This window comes from Salvelinus alpinus, chromosome 4 (genome assembly GCF_045679555.1).
Source record: "Salvelinus alpinus chromosome 4, SLU_Salpinus.1, whole genome shotgun sequence".
Taxonomy (NCBI): Eukaryota; Metazoa; Chordata; class Actinopteri; order Salmoniformes; family Salmonidae; genus Salvelinus; species Salvelinus alpinus.
Window position 1 is genome coordinate 82,227,604 of NC_092089.1, and position 21,060 is coordinate 82,248,663.

At 44.1% G+C, this 21,060-nt stretch overlaps 1 protein-coding gene across 3 annotated transcripts in view; it reads right to left on the reverse strand.

Moving 5' to 3' along the window:
• Positions 1 to 21,060, reverse strand: part of atp8a1 (ATPase phospholipid transporting 8A1) — a 232,151-nt gene that overhangs the window by 56,344 nt on the left and 154,747 nt on the right. For all 3 annotated transcript variants that reach the window (XM_071399246.1, XM_071399245.1, XM_071399247.1), the window contains 4 exons: positions 8,714 to 8,783; positions 5,899 to 5,983; positions 5,421 to 5,560; positions 2,668 to 2,806 (listed from right to left, as the gene is read on the reverse strand). In XM_071399246.1, the coding sequence (XP_071255347.1) occupies positions 2,668 to 2,806; positions 5,421 to 5,560; positions 5,899 to 5,983; positions 8,714 to 8,783 (434 nt within the window). The remainder of the gene's footprint in view (positions 1 to 2,667; positions 2,807 to 5,420; positions 5,561 to 5,898; positions 5,984 to 8,713; positions 8,784 to 21,060) is intronic.

The following is a 21,060-nucleotide window of genomic DNA, read 5'->3' on the forward strand; positions in this document are numbered from 1 at the left end:
CCAAATAAAGTGGCCATTATATAATTATACATCATGATTATATTTTCAAAATCAACTTTAATACTAAATACTGAATGAATGACAAATAATAGGTTATATGTACTCCCTCCTGAAATTGAGCTCTCTGTTTTCTTTCACTTTATTAGCTAAAGTCACAATGGGGTGAAAAAGACAAATTATTGGAACTTCATTAGGTGCACAGCGACAGTCTTGAGTCCATCAGTGGAAAAACCATGAGTAATACTCGAGGTTACATGTCTGTCTCCTGGGTTAAGGGGGCAGTTACACCATTGTTTGTTCAACATGGTTCCCCAGGGAGAGGCCATTTTGGCTCCTGTCAGGGTTACTAGAGAGGTGAGAGATAGTGGCTCTCAGAGGGATAGTCGTGCCCCCCCCCCGCCCAAAAATGGGCCTACCTAAATCCTCAGACTAATTCCTGAGCAATATCAGAGTGGACCATCTGTGAAGTGACCACACAAGCATTGTGGGCTTGGTCGAGCTTGGAATTGACTCCCGTTTCACATCTGCATGTATAAGTGTGTGTTTGGGTGTGAATGTGTAAGAGAACCACACACACACACACACACACACACACACACACACACACACACACACACACACACACACACACACAGGGGGGGGGGGTATGTATGAGGAGTGTGCAGGTTTCACATCCAGAGGCTCAAATCAACAACAAACAGGGTAGAGGTCTGGACCTGGCGGATTGTTTTCTTAAATGTTAACGCACAAACTTCCCAAAAATCTGCCAACGTGTGTAAAATATCTCCCGCCTCTATACCCCCGTCAACCCATGCAAAAGCCCCTAGCTTAATTTGTTTATCTTAAAGGATCAGTTGACTCTGACCAAACTGCCCTTTTTATTCACCAGAGAAAGTAAATTCCTTGTTTTTTGGGGCCTGGTGGAACTAAACAACAGTGCTCTCCAAGGAGTTGGGGAATGCGAACGGCGTGACACCGTGTCACACGGTAACACCAGAGGTTTGTTAGTTGTTTGGGGGGGTAAGTAATTAAAGCTGCACAATGTGGTCATAGTGGGTTCTCAAAATGGCTGCCGGGGCAGTGGGTATGAGGAGGGCGGGTGGGGGTGGCACTCCGCTAAATCACTGGGCATGGTGAGGGTAGAGTGGGTTGTTCGGGTAGGCCAGTGTTTGCGTTGGCAGTTTGGAAGGCGTTTGCCCTTTCATGTCTGCCTTCCAAGAGGGGACGAAGCCCCCCTCAGCCAAGACTAACATGGTGCTGTTTGCCTGGCCGTCCTCGCTCCAGTGATGTGCTGGGAGACTGAATACACTCTGAACACACTACACCAGCGGGCAGTGTGCTTTCATGGAGTCGTAGTCCAAGTGGTCCTGCCTAAAGCATCAAGGGCAGCTTTAGTCAGGTCATTTAATGTGAAATCATTGCTGATTCTGCCAGGGCAGAGACGTTCATAAGGTTTCCGAATGGTTGTTGTCACGATGTGTCATTTCCAGTGGACTGGATTACAGCTGTGACAGTTCTCTCTGCGCTCTCAGCCTCTAGAGCAGCAGAGGTCAACGCCAAACAGGCTCAACCATGTTTTCAGCACCCAATGAATTTTAAAACGGGTAAACAGAGTTCTACAAGCTCGTCCCAGGGGTGGCATGAGGCCATTTTCACGGCATGGGCCGCCACAGGCAGGGAGATGCTGGGAAAAGAGAACACGGAGAACGGTACAGTCTTGTTCCCCAGCCCGCCTTTGGCCACGAAAGGTGTGCCACAAACCTATGCAGCAGTTTGTATTTTTTTTTTTCAGGAGGAGGAGGATGAGGAGGAGGAGGCAGGAAAGTGGTAAAAAACAAAGTAAATATTCAGAGGCGTTTTACAGAGCGACTCAGTCAAGCGGCGGACCTGTAAAAATACTTCCCGTGAGCTTCTAGCGCTCGCAGGCCCCCGCACAGCTGGCCAGTGGGGCACAAAGGGCTGATTCAGCCCCAAGGAAGGTAGGTGGCCACAAACGGACACCTTTTATTATCTATTTTCCCGGATGCTCCTGTATACGGGTTTGCTGTTTCGAGGCCTGCACGTTTTTAGAAATGTTACTATTACGGCCACATCTGAGGGCTTAGCAACGCTCTTTGTGGGGGAACATGGGGATGGAGGGTGCACATGCCCAACGTCAGCTCTCTGGAGCATTCACAGCAATGGTAATGTTGAAACCCCTGTGAACACCAGGTACGTATGTGAGATGTTTTGCGTGTGTGTGTATGCATACTTTTGTGTGTATGAGTGTGTGCACGCAATGTTATTCCTGTCAACATCAATGTGGTGTAGCAATACATCATGTGCATTTAGAAACATGTTGTGCCAACTTTTATAGAGAAAATCTTCTTGTCAATAGACCGTTTTGCCCCATGGCCACTGCGCTTTTCCCCATGGCCACTGCACTTTTCCCCATGGCCACTGCGCTGACTGAGCTTTGCCCCATTGCCACTGTGCTGACTGAGCTTTGCCCCATGGCCACTGCGCTGACTGAGCTTTGCCCCATGGCCACTGTGCTGACTGAGCTTTGCCCCACGGCCACTGCGCTGACTGAGCTTTCCTCAGTAGAGATTTTATTTCACAACGTTAGGGAAGGATGTCGTTTTGATGTTATGTTTTTGGTGCACTTTACTGTTTGTGTAGTCTTACCGATGTTGATGGCAGTCTCCTGCTTGTCCCCGGTCAGGATCCAGATCTTGATGTCGGCCTTCATCAGCGTCTCAATGGTCTCAGGCACCTTGTCCTGGAGCTTGTCCTCGATGGCTGTGGCCCCTAAGAGCTGCAGGTTCTAGAGAGGGAGAGAAACAGAGAATGGCTGTGGCCCCCAAGAACTGCAGGTTCTAGAGAGGGAGAGAAACATTAGAGAATGTCTGTGGCCCCCAAGAGCTGCAGGTTCTAGAGAGGGAGAGAAGCATGAGGGAATGGCTGTGGCCCCTAAGAGCTGCATGCTCTAGAGAGTGAGAGAAGCATGAGGGAACAAGGAAGAGATAATGTAACAAGAGAAGGGGCTTTACAACGTCAAGTGTCAGAAAAATTAAGGGCCGGACTGTGTCACTCATTCACTTCCTGTTTTTCGCTCAAGTCAGCTGCTCTTGTTTTCCCACCTCTCCAAAACTGGGCCATGGATTGGGGGATTTGGGGTTAGGGTGGGGAATAGAGGGGAGAATGAGACTTAGGGGCCAGTTGTAGTCGCAGCACAGTGGTTAATGTGTTTTTTTAACAGGAAGCCAGGCGGGTCTTTGGGACGGGGCCTGGGGGGACCTGGAGGGGCCCGATGCTTTGACAGGGCCCCGGAGAGGAGAGAGGAGAGGCAGCTGCAAAGGGGAGGCCAGAGTTGGGCTGGGGGTGCAACGGTCAATCCTCCCTAAAGAGCTGTGACCTAGGCCGGGCTGCAGTATATCTTTAGCCCACTACCCATATGAAACCACGCACGGGGGGGAGGGATGCGTGAGTTAATTAATGTTGCGACTTCCCAGTTACATTGTCTCAACATTGACAATATTACGGTGTTTGCTGGGAAGACACGACATGAGATCATAATTTGTGCATTAAATGACAACACGTTAAGTGAATCATGGACATTGTTAATCGTTTACGTAGGTTAAATGCAATCGTATGCAAGTCAAACGCAAATAGGCAATATGGTAACATGTTGACCTTCAAGAACAGATTAAAAAGCCACAGGGTTCATGGTCGAACAGTTGTTTAATTCAGGTCAACAAGGACTGCAGTACACAGGTCACTAAAAGGGGAGTGTCAGTGAGCTTTCGGACCAGGAAGTTCTGGTCATTAATTGTGGTCATGGTCCAAGGTATTGGCCTCTGACCCTTTTCCCTAGGATTTCAATGTGTCTGCATCACATTTGCTGTTCTCTTCATTGATCACCTGACTCAGTAATATGGGTGACTCTCCCTCTTTACCGTTCAGAAACCATATACACAAAGCATCTCAGAGTAGGAGTTCTGATCTCATTATGATCTACAAGGCAAAACTGATCCTAGATCAGAGACGCTGGATACATACAGCCCCAGATAAAACGACAGACCTTGGTTCAAATACTATTTGAAAAGTCCCAAAAGCGCAAAACCAGCCCCTCTGGCTGGCCCTGCAGGCAGGCTAGAGCAAACGCTGAAAGTAATTGAATGGTTTCAAACAGTAGGCCTATCTGAACCCAAGACTGCAACTAGGTTTCAGTCAAGACGACTGCTGAACATACACCAGAACATGGACTAAATAAACTAACAGTCAGCACCACATATACGTCTCAATGATCTCTCCTTCCTCATGAAGTATGCACTTGTTCACTTCCCTTCACTGATTTGAAAGGGATGACTGGTATAAGAAATGTGGTGGAAAATGCCAATAGCCCATGCCTCCAGGAAGTGAGAAAGTGCACACTTCAGGAGAAAGGACTATTATTGGAACAAGGCCCTTCTCTCAGAGATACTGTAAATCTAGTCTCATTCAGACTGCCATCTAGTGGTCTTCGCACCCCTCTTTCTCAGAACTTTTGTGTTTACACTGTGATTGAGTCCATTTGTTCTGAGCAGCGCTGAAGGTCTGGCAGCAGTGGAGCCCTTGATCAACGAGCCTATGTTTGACTAGTATTTCAACACCACATTGTACTGTTGCTTTGCAGTACTGTGCCGACCCAACCTGCCCCATACATTCATTAAGCCCCATAGTATATCGTGCATCGAACCATCCAAACCCTTTCGGATTACATTTCCGTGCACCATATGGCACCATATATTCCCAATATAAAGTACTACTTTCTGGTCAAACGTAGTGCACTATATAGGGAATAGGGTGCCATTACGATTGCAACACGTATGCTTTCAGCACCGGCCCGACATTAATCAAGTTGGTCTGAATTCAGTTCTGAATTCAGTTCAACTGATTTAGGTTCAGCGAACCCCTGGAAAGAGGTTTAAAATGGATGCCTTGTGCGATGTTGGTGTCCTTATGGTGAACCTAGCAGGCAGGTAAGTCAATAACTAAGTCATTATCTTGTTTGCAGAGCTGATTGCTCAGCGCTGGAATCTCTTGGCTGATATGAGTTCACATAAGGTTCTGGGTGTGGGTTGGGGAAGGTGGGGTAGCGGTAGAGGTAGCGGTATTTGTAGAGGTAGTGGTATTTGTAGAGGTAGTGGTAGAGGTAGTGGTATTTGTAGAGGTAAAGGTAGTATTATTTGTAGAGTTTGTGGTAGAGGTAGTAACTTCAAACATTGAAGAAATATGTCCTATGTTTACTGGTGGTGTACAGGACTATTGAGGGGACAGGGGAAGATGGTGATTGGTGGATAGGGGTTAGTTGGGGAGTGCTGTGGTGTGTATGTGTGTCTGTGCAGGTGTTCATATGCGAGTGTGTGTGTGTGTGTGTGTGTGTGAGTGTGACTGACCTTCTCGATGAGCTCATAGCTCTCCTCCAGTTTGAGGGCTCGGTTCTGCAGGGCGGTGGCGGCACGGTGGAACACCTCCAACCATTGCTGATAGGATGACTCACTAATCTCAGCCACAGCAAAGCACAGAGTACGCAGCCCTGAGACACAATGGACATACATCACCTGACGTAAACCTAGAAGGCCTACATAACCTAATAATGACACAACGGGTGTTAACTTATGGCGATTGACATTACTCTGCATTTCTATTAATATTACACAATACATTTTTTTTTTAATGGATTATAAAACTGCAGAAACTAGAAATATGCTGATTTTAGCACAGGGGATATGTTGATGTAATTCTGCCAACCTCTCACAAGGGGGTAGTATATTCATAGAGGTAAAGCAATGAAAGAAGAAAGGTTTCTGAAGTGTTTGAATAGGTCCTATGTGTGTTAGGTAGCTAGACAGGGGGAGCTGTTCCCTCACTCACCCTCTGTGGCAAACTGCTCCAGGTGTTTCAGAGTGATCTCTTTATACCTGGAGCTGTCGGCCAGACGGTCGTAGACCACCGTGTCCTGTTGAAACAGCACAGTCATCACACATACTGCCTGGACAGCCAGAAAATAACTGCCATGTAAACAATCACCCATGTAAAATCACTGGCTACCAAACAACAGTGAGCTCCAAAATAATATTGGGGCAGTGAATTGTTTGTTGTTTTGCCTCTGTACTCCAGCACTTTGGATCTGAAATGATACAATGACTGAGGTAAAAGTGCAGACGGTCCATTTTAATTTGAGGGTGTTTTCATCCATATCAGGCGAACCGTTTAGAAATTACAGCACCTTTTGTACATAGTCCACCCATTTTAGGGGACCAAAAGTTTTGGGACAAATTCACATATACAGTACCAGTCAAAAATGTGGATACAAATACTCATTCAAGTGTTTCTCTATTTTTATTATTTTATACATCGTAGAATAATAGTGAAGACATAAAAACTATGAAATAAGACATGCGGAATCATGTAGTAACCCAAAAATATATTTACATTTGAGATTCTTCAAAGTAGCCACTCTTTGCCTTGATGAGAGCTTTGAACATTCTTGGCATTCTCTCAACCAGCTTCATGAGGTAGTCACCTGGAATGCTTTTCCAGTCTTGAAGGAGTTCCCACATGAGCATTTGTTGGCTGCTTTTCCTTCACTCCGCGGTCCAACTCATCCCAAACCATTTCAATTGGGTTGAGGTCGGTGATTGTGGAGGCCAGGTCACCTGATGCAGCACTACATCACTCTCGTTCTTGGTCAAATAGCCCTTACACAGCCTGGAGGTGTGTTTTGGGTCGTTGTCCTGTTGAAAAACAAATGATAGTCCCACTAAGTGCGAACCAGAGGGGATGGCGTATCGCTGCAGAATGCTTTGGTAGCCATGCTGGTTAAGTGTGCCTTGTATTCTTAATAAATCACTGATGATGTCACCAGCAAAGCACCCCCAAACATCACACCACCTCCTCCATGCTTCACAGTGGGAACCACACATGCAGAGTTCGCCAACTCTGTATCTCAAAGACACAGCGGTTGGAACCCAAAATCTCAAATTTGGGCTTCTACCGGTCTAATGTCCATTGCTCGTGTTTCTTGGCCCAAGCAAGTCTCTTCTTATTGGTGTCCTTTAGTAGTTGTTCCTTTGCAGCAATTCGACCATGAAGGCCTGATTCACGCAGTCTCCTCTGAACAGTTGATGTTGAGATTTGTCTTACTTGAACTCTGTAAAGCATTTATTTGGGCTGCAATCTGAGAAGCAGTTAATTGTCAATTCCTGCGGCTGGTAACTCTAATGAACTCTGGGTCTTCCTTTCCTGTGGCGGTCCTCATGAGAACCAGTTTCATCATAGCGCTTGATGGTTTTTGCGACTGCACTTGAAGAAACTTTCAAAGTTCTTGAAATTCTCCGGATTGACTGACCTTCTTGTCGTAAAGTAATAATAGACTGTCGTTTCTCTTTGCTTATTTGAGCTGTCTTGCCATAATATGGACTTGGTCTTTTACCAAATAGGGCTATCTTCTGTATACCAACCCTACCTTGTCAAAACACAAGTGATTTGCTCAAACGCATTTAAGAAAGTAATTCCACAAATTAACTTTCAACAAGGCACACCTGTTAATTGAAATGCATTCCAGGTGACTACCTCATGAAGTTGGTTGAGAGAATGCCAAGAGTGTGCATAGCTGTCATCAAGGAAAAGGGTGGCTACTTTGAAGAATCTAAAATCTAAAATATATTTTGATTTGTTTAACACTTTTTTGGTTACTACAGGATTCCCTATGTTTTTATTTCATAGTTTTGATGTCCTCACTATTATTCTACAATGTAGAAAATAGTCAAAATAAAGACCCTGGAATGACTAGGTGTCCAAACTTTTGACTGGTACTGTATGTGTGTGTTAAAGTAGAGTCAAAAGTTTAGTATTTGGTCCAATGTTCATAACATTCAATGATTACATCAAGCTTGTTACTTTACAAACTTGTTGGATGCATTTGCTGTTTGTTTTGTATGTGTTTTTCATTATTTTGTGCCCAATAGAAATGAATGGTAAATAATGTGTGCTATTTTGGAATAACTTTTGATTAATGTGGATGCTACCATGATTAATGATAATCCTGAATGAATCGTTAATAATGATTAGTGAGTTAGACGCACAAATACCATACCCCCAAGACATGCTAACCTCTCACCATTACAATAACAGGGGAGGCTAGCATTTATTTTGGGGGGGGGGGGGGGGGTGTATGATTGTGCATCTGTAATTTTCCCATAGAGTCAAAACAATAAAAAATGTGTCACCGTCTCAACACTTTTGGAGCTCACCGTCTATGAATACGTTCATGAATATATGTACTGTACGTCTATACCGAACACCTAATAGTTAGACAGCAATTAAACAACTGCAGTACTTTTTCTATAGAAATTTGAAAGGGAGAGGAATTTCATTTTTTTTCTTGTGTGTGCAAATCAATAATAAAAATAGGAGAACCAGTGTAATAAATAATATGTCTAATAATGTGTGATCTTGATATTAGATCTTTGGTCTGTTACAGGAAGAATTGTTTATGTCGGAATAGAAGCAATAAGAGAAGCATTTGACAACAGCGCTGTACTATGGTAATGGTCTGTCACATGTGTTGCCATGGAGAGGGAAAGAGAAAGCAGAGCATGAGCGCATGCAAGAGAGCGGGCAAGAGAGAAAGAGCGAGCGAGAAAGCGGGAGAGAAAGTGAGAGCGAGAGGGAGAGAGACACTCACAGCTCCTTTGCAGTAGAGGCGGATCTTGCCAGATGGAGTACGCATGATGACTGACATCCTCTTCCTAGTACTGAGAGACAGAAAATCATCACAATGTTAAAGCTACAGTACGACAGAACATGATCACCTCCTGTAACTAGCAGAGTCAGAACATAACACCTCCTGTAACTAGCAGAGGCAGAACATAACATCTCCTGTAACTAGCAGAGACAAAACATGATCACCTCCTGTAACTAGCAGAGTCAGAACATAACACCTCCTGTACCTAGCAGAGACAGAACATGATCACCTCCTGTAGCTAGCAGAGACAGAACATAATCACCTCCTGTAACTAGCAGAGACAGAACATAATCACCTCCTGTAACTAGCAGTCAGAACATAACACCTCCTGTACCTAGCAGAGACAGAACATGATCACCCCCTGTAACTAGCAGTCAGAACATAACACCTCCTGTAACTAGCAGAGACAAAACATGATCACCTCCTGTAACTAGCAGAGTCAAAACATGATCACCTCCTGTAACTAGCAGTCAGAACATAACACCTCCTGTAACTAGCAGAGACAAAACATGATCACCTCCTGTAACTAGCAGACAAAACATGATCACCTCCTGTAACTAGCAGAGACAGAACATGATCACCTCCTGTAACTAGCAGACAAAACATGATCACCTCCTGTAACTAGCAGAGACAGAACATGATCACCTCCTGTAACTAGCAGAGACAGAACATAACACCTCCTGTAACTAGCAGAGTCAGAACATAATACCTCCTGTAACTAGCAGAGACAAAACATGATCACCTCCTGTAACTAGCAGAGACAAAACATGATCACCTCCTGTACCTAGCAGAGAGAACATAACACCTCCTGTAACTAGCAGAGTCAGAACATAACACATCCTGTAACTAGCAGAGTCAGAACATAACACCTCCTGTAACTAGCAGAGTCAGAACATAACACATCCTGTACCTAGCAGAGACAGAACATGATCACCCCCTGTAACTAGCAGTCAGAACATAACACCTCCTGTAACTAGCAGAGTCAAAACATGATCACCTCCTGTAACTAGCAGTCAGATCATAACACCTCCTGTAACTAGCAGAGACAAAACATGATCACCTCCTGTAACTAGCAGACAAAACATGATCACCTCCTGTAACTAGCAGAGACAGAACATGATCACCTCCTGTAACTAGCAGAGACAGAACATAACACCTCCTGTAACTAGCAGAGTCAGAACATAATACCTCCTGTAACTAGCAGAGACAAAACATGATCACCTCCTGTACCTAGCAGAGACAAAACATGAATACCTCCTGTACCTAGCAGAGACAGAACATAACACCTCCTGTAACTAGCAGAGTCAGAACATAACACCTCCTGTAACTAGCAGAGTCAGAACATAATACCTCCTGTAACTAGCAGAGTCAGAACATAACACCTCCTGTAACTAGCAGAGTCAGAACATAACACATCCTGTACCTAGCAGAGGCAGAACATGATCACCTCCTGTAACTAGCAGAGACAGAACATGATCACCTCCTGTAACTAGCAGAGACAAAACATGATCACCTCCTGTAACTAGCAGAGAGAAAACATGATCACCTCCTGTAACTAGCAGAGACAAAACATGATCACTTCCTGTAACTAGCAGAGACAAAACATGATCACCTCCTGTAACTAGCAGAGACAAAACATGATTATCTCCTGTAACTAGCAGAGACAAAACATGATCACCTCCTGTACCTAGCAGAGACAGAACATAACACCTCCTGTAACTAGCAGAGTCAGAACATAACACCTCCTGTAACTAGCAGAGTCAGAACATAACACCTCCTGTAACTAGCAGAGTCAGAACATAACACCTCCTGTAACTAGCAGAGTCAGAACATAACACATCCTGTACCTAGCAGAGGCAGAACATGATCACCTCCTGTAACTAGCAGAGTCAGAACATAACACCTCCTGTAACTAGCAGAGTCAGAACATAATACCTCCTGTAACTAGCAGAGTCAGAACATAACACCTCCTGTAACTAGCAGAGTCAGAACATAACACATCCTGTACCTAGCAGAGGCAGAACATGATTACCTCCTGTAACTAGCAGAGACAGAACATGATCACCTCCTGTAACTAGCAGACAAAACATGATCACCTCCTGTAACTAGCAGAGACAGAACATGATCACCTCCTGTAACTAGCAGAGACAGAACATAACACCTCCTGTAACTAGCAGAGTCAGAACATAATACCTCCTGTAACTAGCAGAGACAAAACATGATCACCTCCTGTAACTAGCAGAGACAAAACATGATCACCTCCTGTACCTAGCAGAGAGAACATAACACCTCCTGTAACTAGCAGAGTCAGAACATAACACATCCTGTAACTAGCAGAGTCAGAACATAACACCTCCTGTAACTAGCAGAGTCAGAACATAACACATCCTGTACCTAGCAGAGACAGAACATGATCACCCCCTGTAACTAGCAGTCAGAACATAACACCTCCTGTAACTAGCAGAGTCAAAACATGATCACCTCCTGTAACTAGCAGTCAGATCATAACACCTCCTGTAACTAGCAGAGACAAAACATGATCACCTCCTGTAACTAGCAGACAAAACATGATCACCTCCTGTAACTAGCAGAGACAGAACATGATCACCTCCTGTAACTAGCAGAGACAGAACATAACACCTCCTGTAACTAGCAGAGTCAGAACATAACACCTCCTGTAACTAGCAGAGTCAGAACATAATACCTCCTGTAACTAGCAGAGACAAAACATGATCACCTCCTGTACCTAGCAGAGACAAAACATGATCACCTCCTGTACCTAGCAGAGACAGAACATAACACCTCCTGTAACTAGCAGAGTCAGAACATAACACCTCCTGTAACTAGCAGAGTCAGAACATAATACCTCCTGTAACTAGCAGAGTCAGAACATAACACCTCCTGTAACTAGCAGAGTCAGAACATAACACATCCTGTACCTAGCAGAGGCAGAACATGATCACCTCCTGTAACTAGCAGAGACAGAACATGATCACCTCCTGTAACTAGCAGAGACAAAACATGATCACCTCCTGTAACTAGCAGAGAGAAAACATGATCACCTCCTGTAACTAGCAGAGACAAAACATGATCACTTCCTGTAACTAGCAGAGACAAAACATGATCACCTCCTGTAACTAGCAGAGACAAAACATGATTATCTCCTGTAACTAGCAGAGACAAAACATGATCACCTCCTGTACCTAGCAGAGACAGAACATAACACCTCCTGTAACTAGCAGAGTCAGAACATAACACCTCCTGTAACTAGCAGAGTCAGAACATAATACCTCCTGTAACTAGCAGAGTCAGAACATAACACCTCCTGTAACTAGCAGAGTCAGAACATAACACATCCTGTACCTAGCAGAGGCAGAACATGATCACCTCCTGTAACTAGCAGAGTCAGAACATAACACCTCCTGTAACTAGCAGAGTCAGAACATAATACCTCCTGTAACTAGCAGAGACAAAACATGATCACCTCCTGTAACTAGCAGAGACAAAACATGATCACCTCCTGTACCTAGCAGAGAGAACATAACACCTCCTGTAACTAGCAGAGTCAGAACATAACACATCCTGTAACTAGCAGAGTCAGAACATAACACCTCCTGTAACTAGCAGAGTCAGAACATAACACATCCTGTACCTAGCAGAGACAGAACATGATCACCCCCTGTAACTAGCAGTCAGAACATAACACCTCCTGTAACTAGCAGAGTCAAAACATGATCACCTCCTGTAACTAGCAGTCAGATCATAACACCTCCTGTAACTAGCAGAGACAAAACATGATCACCTCCTGTAACTAGCAGACAAAACATGATCACCTCCTGTAACTAGCAGAGACAGAACATGATCACCTCCTGTAACTAGCAGAGACAGAACATAACACCTCCTGTAACTAGCAGAGTCAGAACATAATACCTCCTGTAACTAGCAGAGACAAAACATGATCACCTCCTGTACCTAGCAGAGACAAAACATGATCACCTCCTGTACCTAGCAGAGACAGAACATAACACCTCCTGTAACTAGCAGAGTCAGAACATAACACCTCCTGTAACTAGCAGAGTCAGAACATAATACCTCCTGTAACTAGCAGAGTCAGAACATAACACCTCCTGTAACTAGCAGAGTCAGAACATAACACATCCTGTACCTAGCAGAGGCAGAACATGATCACCTCCTGTAACTAGCAGAGACAGAACATGATCACCTCCTGTAACTAGCAGAGACAAAACATGATCACCTCCTGTAACTAGCAGAGAGAAAACATGATCACCTCCTGTAACTAGCAGAGACAAAACATGATCACTTCCTGTAACTAGCAGAGACAAAACATGATCACCTCCTGTAACTAGCAGAGACAAAACATGATTATCTCCTGTAACTAGCAGAGACAAAACATGATCACCTCCTGTACCTAGCAGAGACAGAACATAACACCTCCTGTAACTAGCAGAGTCAGAACATAACACCTCCTGTAACTAGCAGAGTCAGAACATAATACCTCCTGTAACTAGCAGAGTCAGAACATAACACCTCCTGTAACTAGCAGAGTCAGAACATAACACATCCTGTACCTAGCAGAGGCAGAACATGATCACCTCCTGTAACTAGCAGAGTCAGAACATAACACCTCCTGTAACTAGCAGAGTCAGAACATAATACCTCCTGTAACTAGCAGAGTCAGAACATAACACCTCCTGTAACTAGCAGAGTCAGAACATAACACATCCTGTACCTAGCAGAGGCAGAACATGATTACCTCCTGTAACTAGCAGAGACAGAACATGATCACCTCCTGTAACTAGCAGACAAAACATGACCACCTCCTGTAACTAGCAGAGACAGAACATGATCACCTCCTGTAACTAGCAGAGACAGAACATAACACCTCCTGTAACTAGCAGAGTCAGAACATAATACCTCCTGTAACTAGCAGAGACAAAACATGATCACCTCCTGTAACTAGCAGAGACAAAACATGATCACCTCCTGTACCTAGCAGAGAGAACATAACACCTCCTGTAACTAGCAGAGTCAGAACATAACACATCCTGTAACTAGCAGAGTCAGAACATAACACCTCCTGTAACTAGCAGAGTCAGAACATAACACATCCTGTACCTAGCAGAGACAGAACATGATCACCCCCTGTAACTAGCAGGCAGAACATAACACCTCCTGTAACTAGCAGAGTCAAAACATGATCACCTCCTGTAACTAGCAGTCAGATCATAACACCTCCTGTAACTAGCAGAGACAAAACATGATCACCTCCTGTAACTAGCAGACACAACACATGATCACCTCCTGTAACTAGCAGAGACAGAACATGATCACCTCCTGTAACTAGCAGAGACAGAACATAACACCTCCTGTAACTAGCAGAGTCAGAACATAATACCTCCTGTAACTAGCAGAGACAAAACATGATCACCTCCTGTACCTAGCAGAGACAAAACATGATCACCTCCTGTACCTAGCAGAGACAGAACATAACACCTCCTGTAACTAGCAGAGTCAGAACATAACACCTCCTGTAACTAGCAGAGTCAGAACATAATACCTCCTGTAACTAGCAGAGTCAGAACATAACACCTCCTGTAACTAGCAGAGTCAGAACATAACACATCCTGTACCTAGCAGAGGCAGAACATGATCACCTCCTGTAACTAGCAGAGACAGAACATGATCACCTCCTGTAACTAGCAGAGACAAAACATGATCACCTCCTGTAACTAGCAGAGACAAAACATGATCACTTCCTGTAACTAGCAGAGACAAAACATGATCACCTCCTGTAACTAGCAGAGACAAAACATGATTATCTCCTGTAACTAGCAGAGACAAAACATGATCACCTCCTGTACCTAGCAGAGACAGAACATAACACCTCCTGTAACTAGCAGAGTCAGAACATAACACCTCCTGTAACTAGCAGAGTCAGAACATAATACCTCCTGTAACTAGCAGAGTCAGAACATAACACCTCCTGTAACTAGCAGAGTCAGAACATAACACATCCTGTACCTAGCAGAGGCAGAACATGATCACCTCCTGTAACTAGCAGAGTCAGAACATAACACCTCCTGTAACTAGCAGAGTCAGAACATAATACCTCCTGTAACTAGCAGAGTCAGAACATAACACCTCCTGTAACTAGCAGAGTCAGAACATAACACATCCTGTACCTAGCAGAGGCAGAACATGATTACCTCCTGTAACTAGCAGAGACAAAACATGATCACTTCCTGTAACTAGCAGAGACAAAACATGATCACCTCCTGTAACTAGCAGAGACAAAACATGATTATCTCCTGTACCTAGCAGAGTCAGAACATAACACCTCCTGTAACTAGCAGAGTCAGAACATAACACATCCCGTACCTAGCAGATGCAGAACATGATCACCTCCTGTAACTAGCAGAGACAGAACATGATCACCTCCTGTAACTAGCAGAGACAAAACATGATCACCTCCTGTAACTAGCAGAGACAAAACATGATCACCTCCTGTAACTAGCAGAGACAAAACATGATCACCTCCTGTAACTAGCAGAGACAAAACACGACCACCTCCTGTAACTAGCAGAGACAAAACATGATTATCTCCTGTACCTAGCAGAGACAGAACATGATCACCTCCTGTAACTAGCAGAGACAGAACATAACACCTCCTGTAACTAGCAGAGACAAAACATGATCACTTCCTGTAACTAGCAGAGGCAGAACATGATCACCTCCTGTAACTAGCAGAGACAGAACATGATCACATCCTGTAACTAGCAGAGACAAAACATGATCACCTCCTGTAACTAGCAGAGACAAAACATGATCACCTCCTGTAACTAGCAGAGACAGAACATAATCACCTCCTGTAACTAGCAGTCAGAACATAACACCTCCTGTACCTAGCAGAGACAGAACATGATCACCTCCTGTAACTAGCAGTCAGAACATAACACCTCCTGTAACTAGCAGAGACAAAACATGATCACCTCCTGTAACTAGCAGAGTCAAAACATGATCACCTCCTGTAACTAGCAGTCAGAACATAACACCTCCTGTAACTAGCAGAGACAAAACATGATCACCTCCTGTAACTAGCAGACAAAACATGATCACCTCCTGTAACTAGCAGAGACAGAACATGATCACCTCCTGTAACTAGCAGAGACAGAACATAATCACCTCCTGTAACTAGCAGTCAGAACATAACACCTCCTGTACCTAGCAGAGACAGAACATGATCACCCCCTGTAACTAGCAGTCAGAACATAACACCTCCTGTAACTAGCAGAGACAAAACATGATCACCTCCTGTAACTAGCAGACAAAACATGATCACCTCCTGTAACTAGCAGAGACAGAACATGATCACCTCCTGTAACTAGCAGACAAAACATGATTACCTCCTGTAACTAGCAGAGACAGAACATGATCACCTCCTGTAACTAGCAGTCAGAACATAACACCTCCTGTAACTAGCAGAGACAAAACATGATCACCTCCTGTAACTAGCAGACAAAACATGATCACCTCCTGTAACTAGCAGAGACAGAACATGATCACCTCCTGTAACTAGCAGACAAAACATGATTACCTCCTGTAACTAGCAGAGACAGAACATGATCACCTCCTGTAACTAGCAGAGACAGAACATAACACCTCCTGTAACTAGCAGAGTCAGAACATAATACCTCCTGTAACTAGCAGAGACAAAACATGATCACCTCCTGTAACTAGCAGAGACAAAACATGATCACCTCCTGTACCTAGCAGAGACAGAACATAACACCTCCTGTAACTAGCAGAGTCAGAACATAATACCTCCTGTAACTAGCAGAGTCAGAACATAACACCTCCTGTAACTAGCAGAGTCAGAACATAACACATCCTGTACCTAGCAGAGACAGAACATGATCACCCCCTGTAACTAGCAGTCAGAACATAACACCTCCTGTAACTAGCAGAGACAAAACATGATCACCTCCTGTAACTAGCAGAGTCAAAACATGATCACCTCCTGTAACTAGCAGTCAGAACATAACACCTCCTGTAACTAGCAGAGACAAAACATGATCACCTCCTGTAACTAGCAGACAAAACATGATCACCTCCTGTAACTAGCAGAGACAAAACATGATCACCTCCTGTAACTAGCAGACAAAACATGATCACCTCCTGTAACTAGCAGAGACAGAACATGATCACCTCCTGTAACTAGCAGAGACAGAACATAACACCTCCTGTAACTAGCAGAGACAAAACATGATCACCTCCTGTAACTAGCAGAGAGAAAACATGATCACCTCCTGTAACTAGCAGAGACAAAACATGATCACCTCCTGTAACTAGCAGAGACAGAACATAATCACCTCCTGTAACTAGCAGTCAGAACATAACACCTCCTGTACCTAGCAGAGACAGAACATGATCACCTCCTGTAACTAGCAGTCAGAACATAACACCTCCTGTAACTAGCAGAGACAAAACATGATCACCTCCTGTAACTAGCAGAGTCAAAACATGATCACCTCCTGTAACTAGCAGTCAGAACATAACACCTCCTGTAACTAGCAGAGACAAAACATGATCACCTCCTGTAACTAGCAGAGACAAAACATGATCACCTCCTGTAACTAGCAGAGACAGAACATGATCACCTCCTGTAACTAGCAGAGACAGAACATAATCACCTCCTGTAACTAGCAGAGTCAGAACATAATACCTCCTGTAACTAGCAGAGACAAAACATGATCACCTCCTGTACCTAGCAGAGACAAAACATGATCGCCTCCTGTACCTAGCAGAGACAGAACATAACACCTCCTGTAACTAGCAGAGTCAGAACATAATCACCTCCTGTAACTAGCAGAGTCAAAACATGATCACCTCCTGTAACTAGCAGAGTCAGAACATGATCACCTCCTGTACCTAGCAGAGGCAGAACATGATCACCTCCTGTAACTAGCAGAGTCAGAACATAACACCTCCTGTACCTAGCAGAGTCAGAACATGATCACCTCCTGTAACTAGCAGAGTCAGAACATAACACCTCCTGTAACTAGCAGAGTCAGAACATGATCACCTCCTGTACCTAGCAGAGGCAGAACATGATCACCTCCTGTAACTAGCAGAGACAGAACATGATCACCTCCTGTAACTAGCAGACAAAACATGATCACCTCCTGTAACTAGCAGAGACAGAACATGATCACCTCCTGTAACTAGCAGAGACAGAACATAACACCTCCTGTAACTAGCAGAGTCAGAACATGATCACCTCCTGTAACTAGCAGAGACAGAACATGATCACCTCCTGTAACTAGCAGAGACAAAACATGATCACCTCCTGTACCTAGCAGAGAGAACATGACTACCTCCTGTAACTAGCAGAGTCAGAACATGATCACCTCCTGTAACTAGCAGAGTCAGAACATAACACCTCCTGTAACTAGCAGAGTCAGAACATAACACCTCCTGTACCTAGCAGAGACAAAACATGATCACCTCCTGTAACTAGCAGAGTCAAAACATGATCACCTCCTGTACCTTGCAGAGACAGAACATAACACCTCCTGTAACTAGCAGAGTCAAAACATGATCACCTCCTGTAACTAGCAGAGACAGAACATGATCACCTCCTGTAACTAGCAGAGACAGAACATAACACCTCCTGTAACTAGCAGAGTCAGAACATGATCACCCCCTGTAACTAGCAGAGTCAGAACATAACACCTCCTGTAACTAGCAGAGACAAAACATGATCACCTCCTGTAACTAGCAGAGTCAAAACATGATCACCTCCTGTAACTAGCAGTCAGAACATAACACCTCCTGTAACTAGCAGAGACAAAACATGATCACCTCCTGTAACTAGCAGACAAAACATGATCACCTCCTGTAACTAGCAGAGACAGAACATGATCACCTCCTGTAACTAGCAGAGACAAAACATGATCACCTCCTGTAACTAGCAGAGACAGAACATGATCACCTCCTGTAACTAGCAGAGACAGAACATAATCACCTCCTGTAACTAGCAGAGACAAAACATGATCACCTCCTGTAACTAGCAGAGAGAAAACATGATCACCTCCTGTAACTAGCAGAGACAAAACATGATCACCTCCTGTAACTAGCAGAGACAGAACATAATCACCTCCTGTAACTAGCAGTCAGAACATAACACCTCCTGTACCTAGCAGAGACAGAACATGATCACCTCCTGTAACTAGCAGTCAGAACATAACACCTCCTGTAACTAGCAGAGACAAAACATGATCACCTCCTGTAACTAGCAGAGTCAAAACATGATCACCTCCTGTAACTAGCAGTCAGAACATAACACCTCCTGTAACTAGCAGAGACAAAACATGATCACCTCCTGTAACTAGCAGACAAAACATGATCACCTCCTTTAACTAGCAGAGACAGAACATGATCACCTCCTGTAACTAGCAGAGACAGAACATAACACCTCCTGTAACTAGCAGAGTCAGAACATAATACCTCCTGTAACTAGCAGAGACAAAACATGATCACCTCCTGTACCTAGCAGAGACAAAACATGATCGCCTCCTGTACCTAGCAGAGACAGAACATAACACCTCCTGTAACTAGCAGAGTCAGAACATAACACCTCCTGTAACTAGCAGAGTCAGAACATAACACCTCCTGTAACTAGCAGAGTCAGAACATAACACATCCTGTACCTAGCAGAGGCAGAACATGATCACCTCCTGTAACTAGCAGAGACAGAACATGATCACCTCCTGTACCTAGCAGAGACAGAACATGATCACCTCCTGTAACTAGCAGAGTCAGAACATAACACCTCCTGTACCTAGCAGAGTCAAAACATAACACCTCCTGTAACTAGCAGAGACAAAACATGATCGCCTACTGTAACTAGCAGACAGAACATGATCGCCTACTGTAACTAGCATAGACAGAACATTATCACTTACTGTAACTAGCATTGACAGAACATTATCACCTACTGTAACTAGCATAGACAGAACATGATCGCCTACTGTAACTAGCATAGAGAACATTATCACTTACTGTAACTAGCAGAGACAGAACATTATCACCTACTGTAACTAGCAGAGACAGAACATGATCGCCTACTGTAACTAGCATAGACAGAACATGATCGCCTACTGTAACTAGCATAGACAGAACATGATCGCCTACTGTAACTAGCATAGACAGAACATGATCGCCTACTGTAACTAGCATAGACATGATCGCCTACTGTAACTAGCATAGACATGATCGCCTACTGTAACTAGCATTGACATTATCGCCTACTGTAACTAGCATAGACATTATCGCCTACTGTAACTAGCATAACGGGAACATTATCGCCTACTGTAACTAGCATAGGCAGAACATTATCGCCTACTGTAGCAAGCATAGAGAACATTATCGCCTACTGTAACTAGCATAGACAGAACATTATCACCTACTGTAACTAGCATAACGAGAACATGATCACCTCCTGTACCTAGCAGAGACAGAACATAACACCTCCTGTAACTAGCAGAGACAGAACATAACACCTCCTGTAACTAGCAGAGACAAAACATGAATATCTCCTGTACCTAGCAGAGTCAGAACATGATCACCTCCTGTAACTAGCAGAGGCAGAACATGATCACCTCCTGTAACTAGCAGAGACAAAACATGATCACCTCCTGTAACTAGCAGAGACAAAACATGATCACCTCCTGTAACTAGCAGAGACAAAACATGATCACCTCCTGTAACTAGTAGAGACAAAACATGATTATCTCCTGTACCTAGCAGAGACAGAACATAACACCTCATGTAACTAGCAGAGACAGAACATAACACCTCCTGTAACTAGCAGAGACAAAACATGATCACTTCCTGTAACTAGCAGAGACAAAACATGATCACCTCCTGTAACTAGCAGAGACAAAACATGATCACCTCCTGTAACTAGCAGAGACAGAACATAACACCTCCTGTAACTAGCAGAGACAGAACAGAACACCTCCTGTAACTAGCAGAGACAGAACATAACACCTCCTGTAACTAGCAGAGACAGAACATAACACCTTCTGTAACTAGCAGAGACAAAACATGATCACCTCATGTACCTAGCAGAGACAGAATATAACACCTCCTGTACCTAGCAGAGTCAGAACATAACACCTCCTGTACCTAGCAGAGTCAGAACATAACACCTCCTGTAACTAGCAGAGTCAGAACATAACACCTCCTGTAACTAGCAGAGTCAG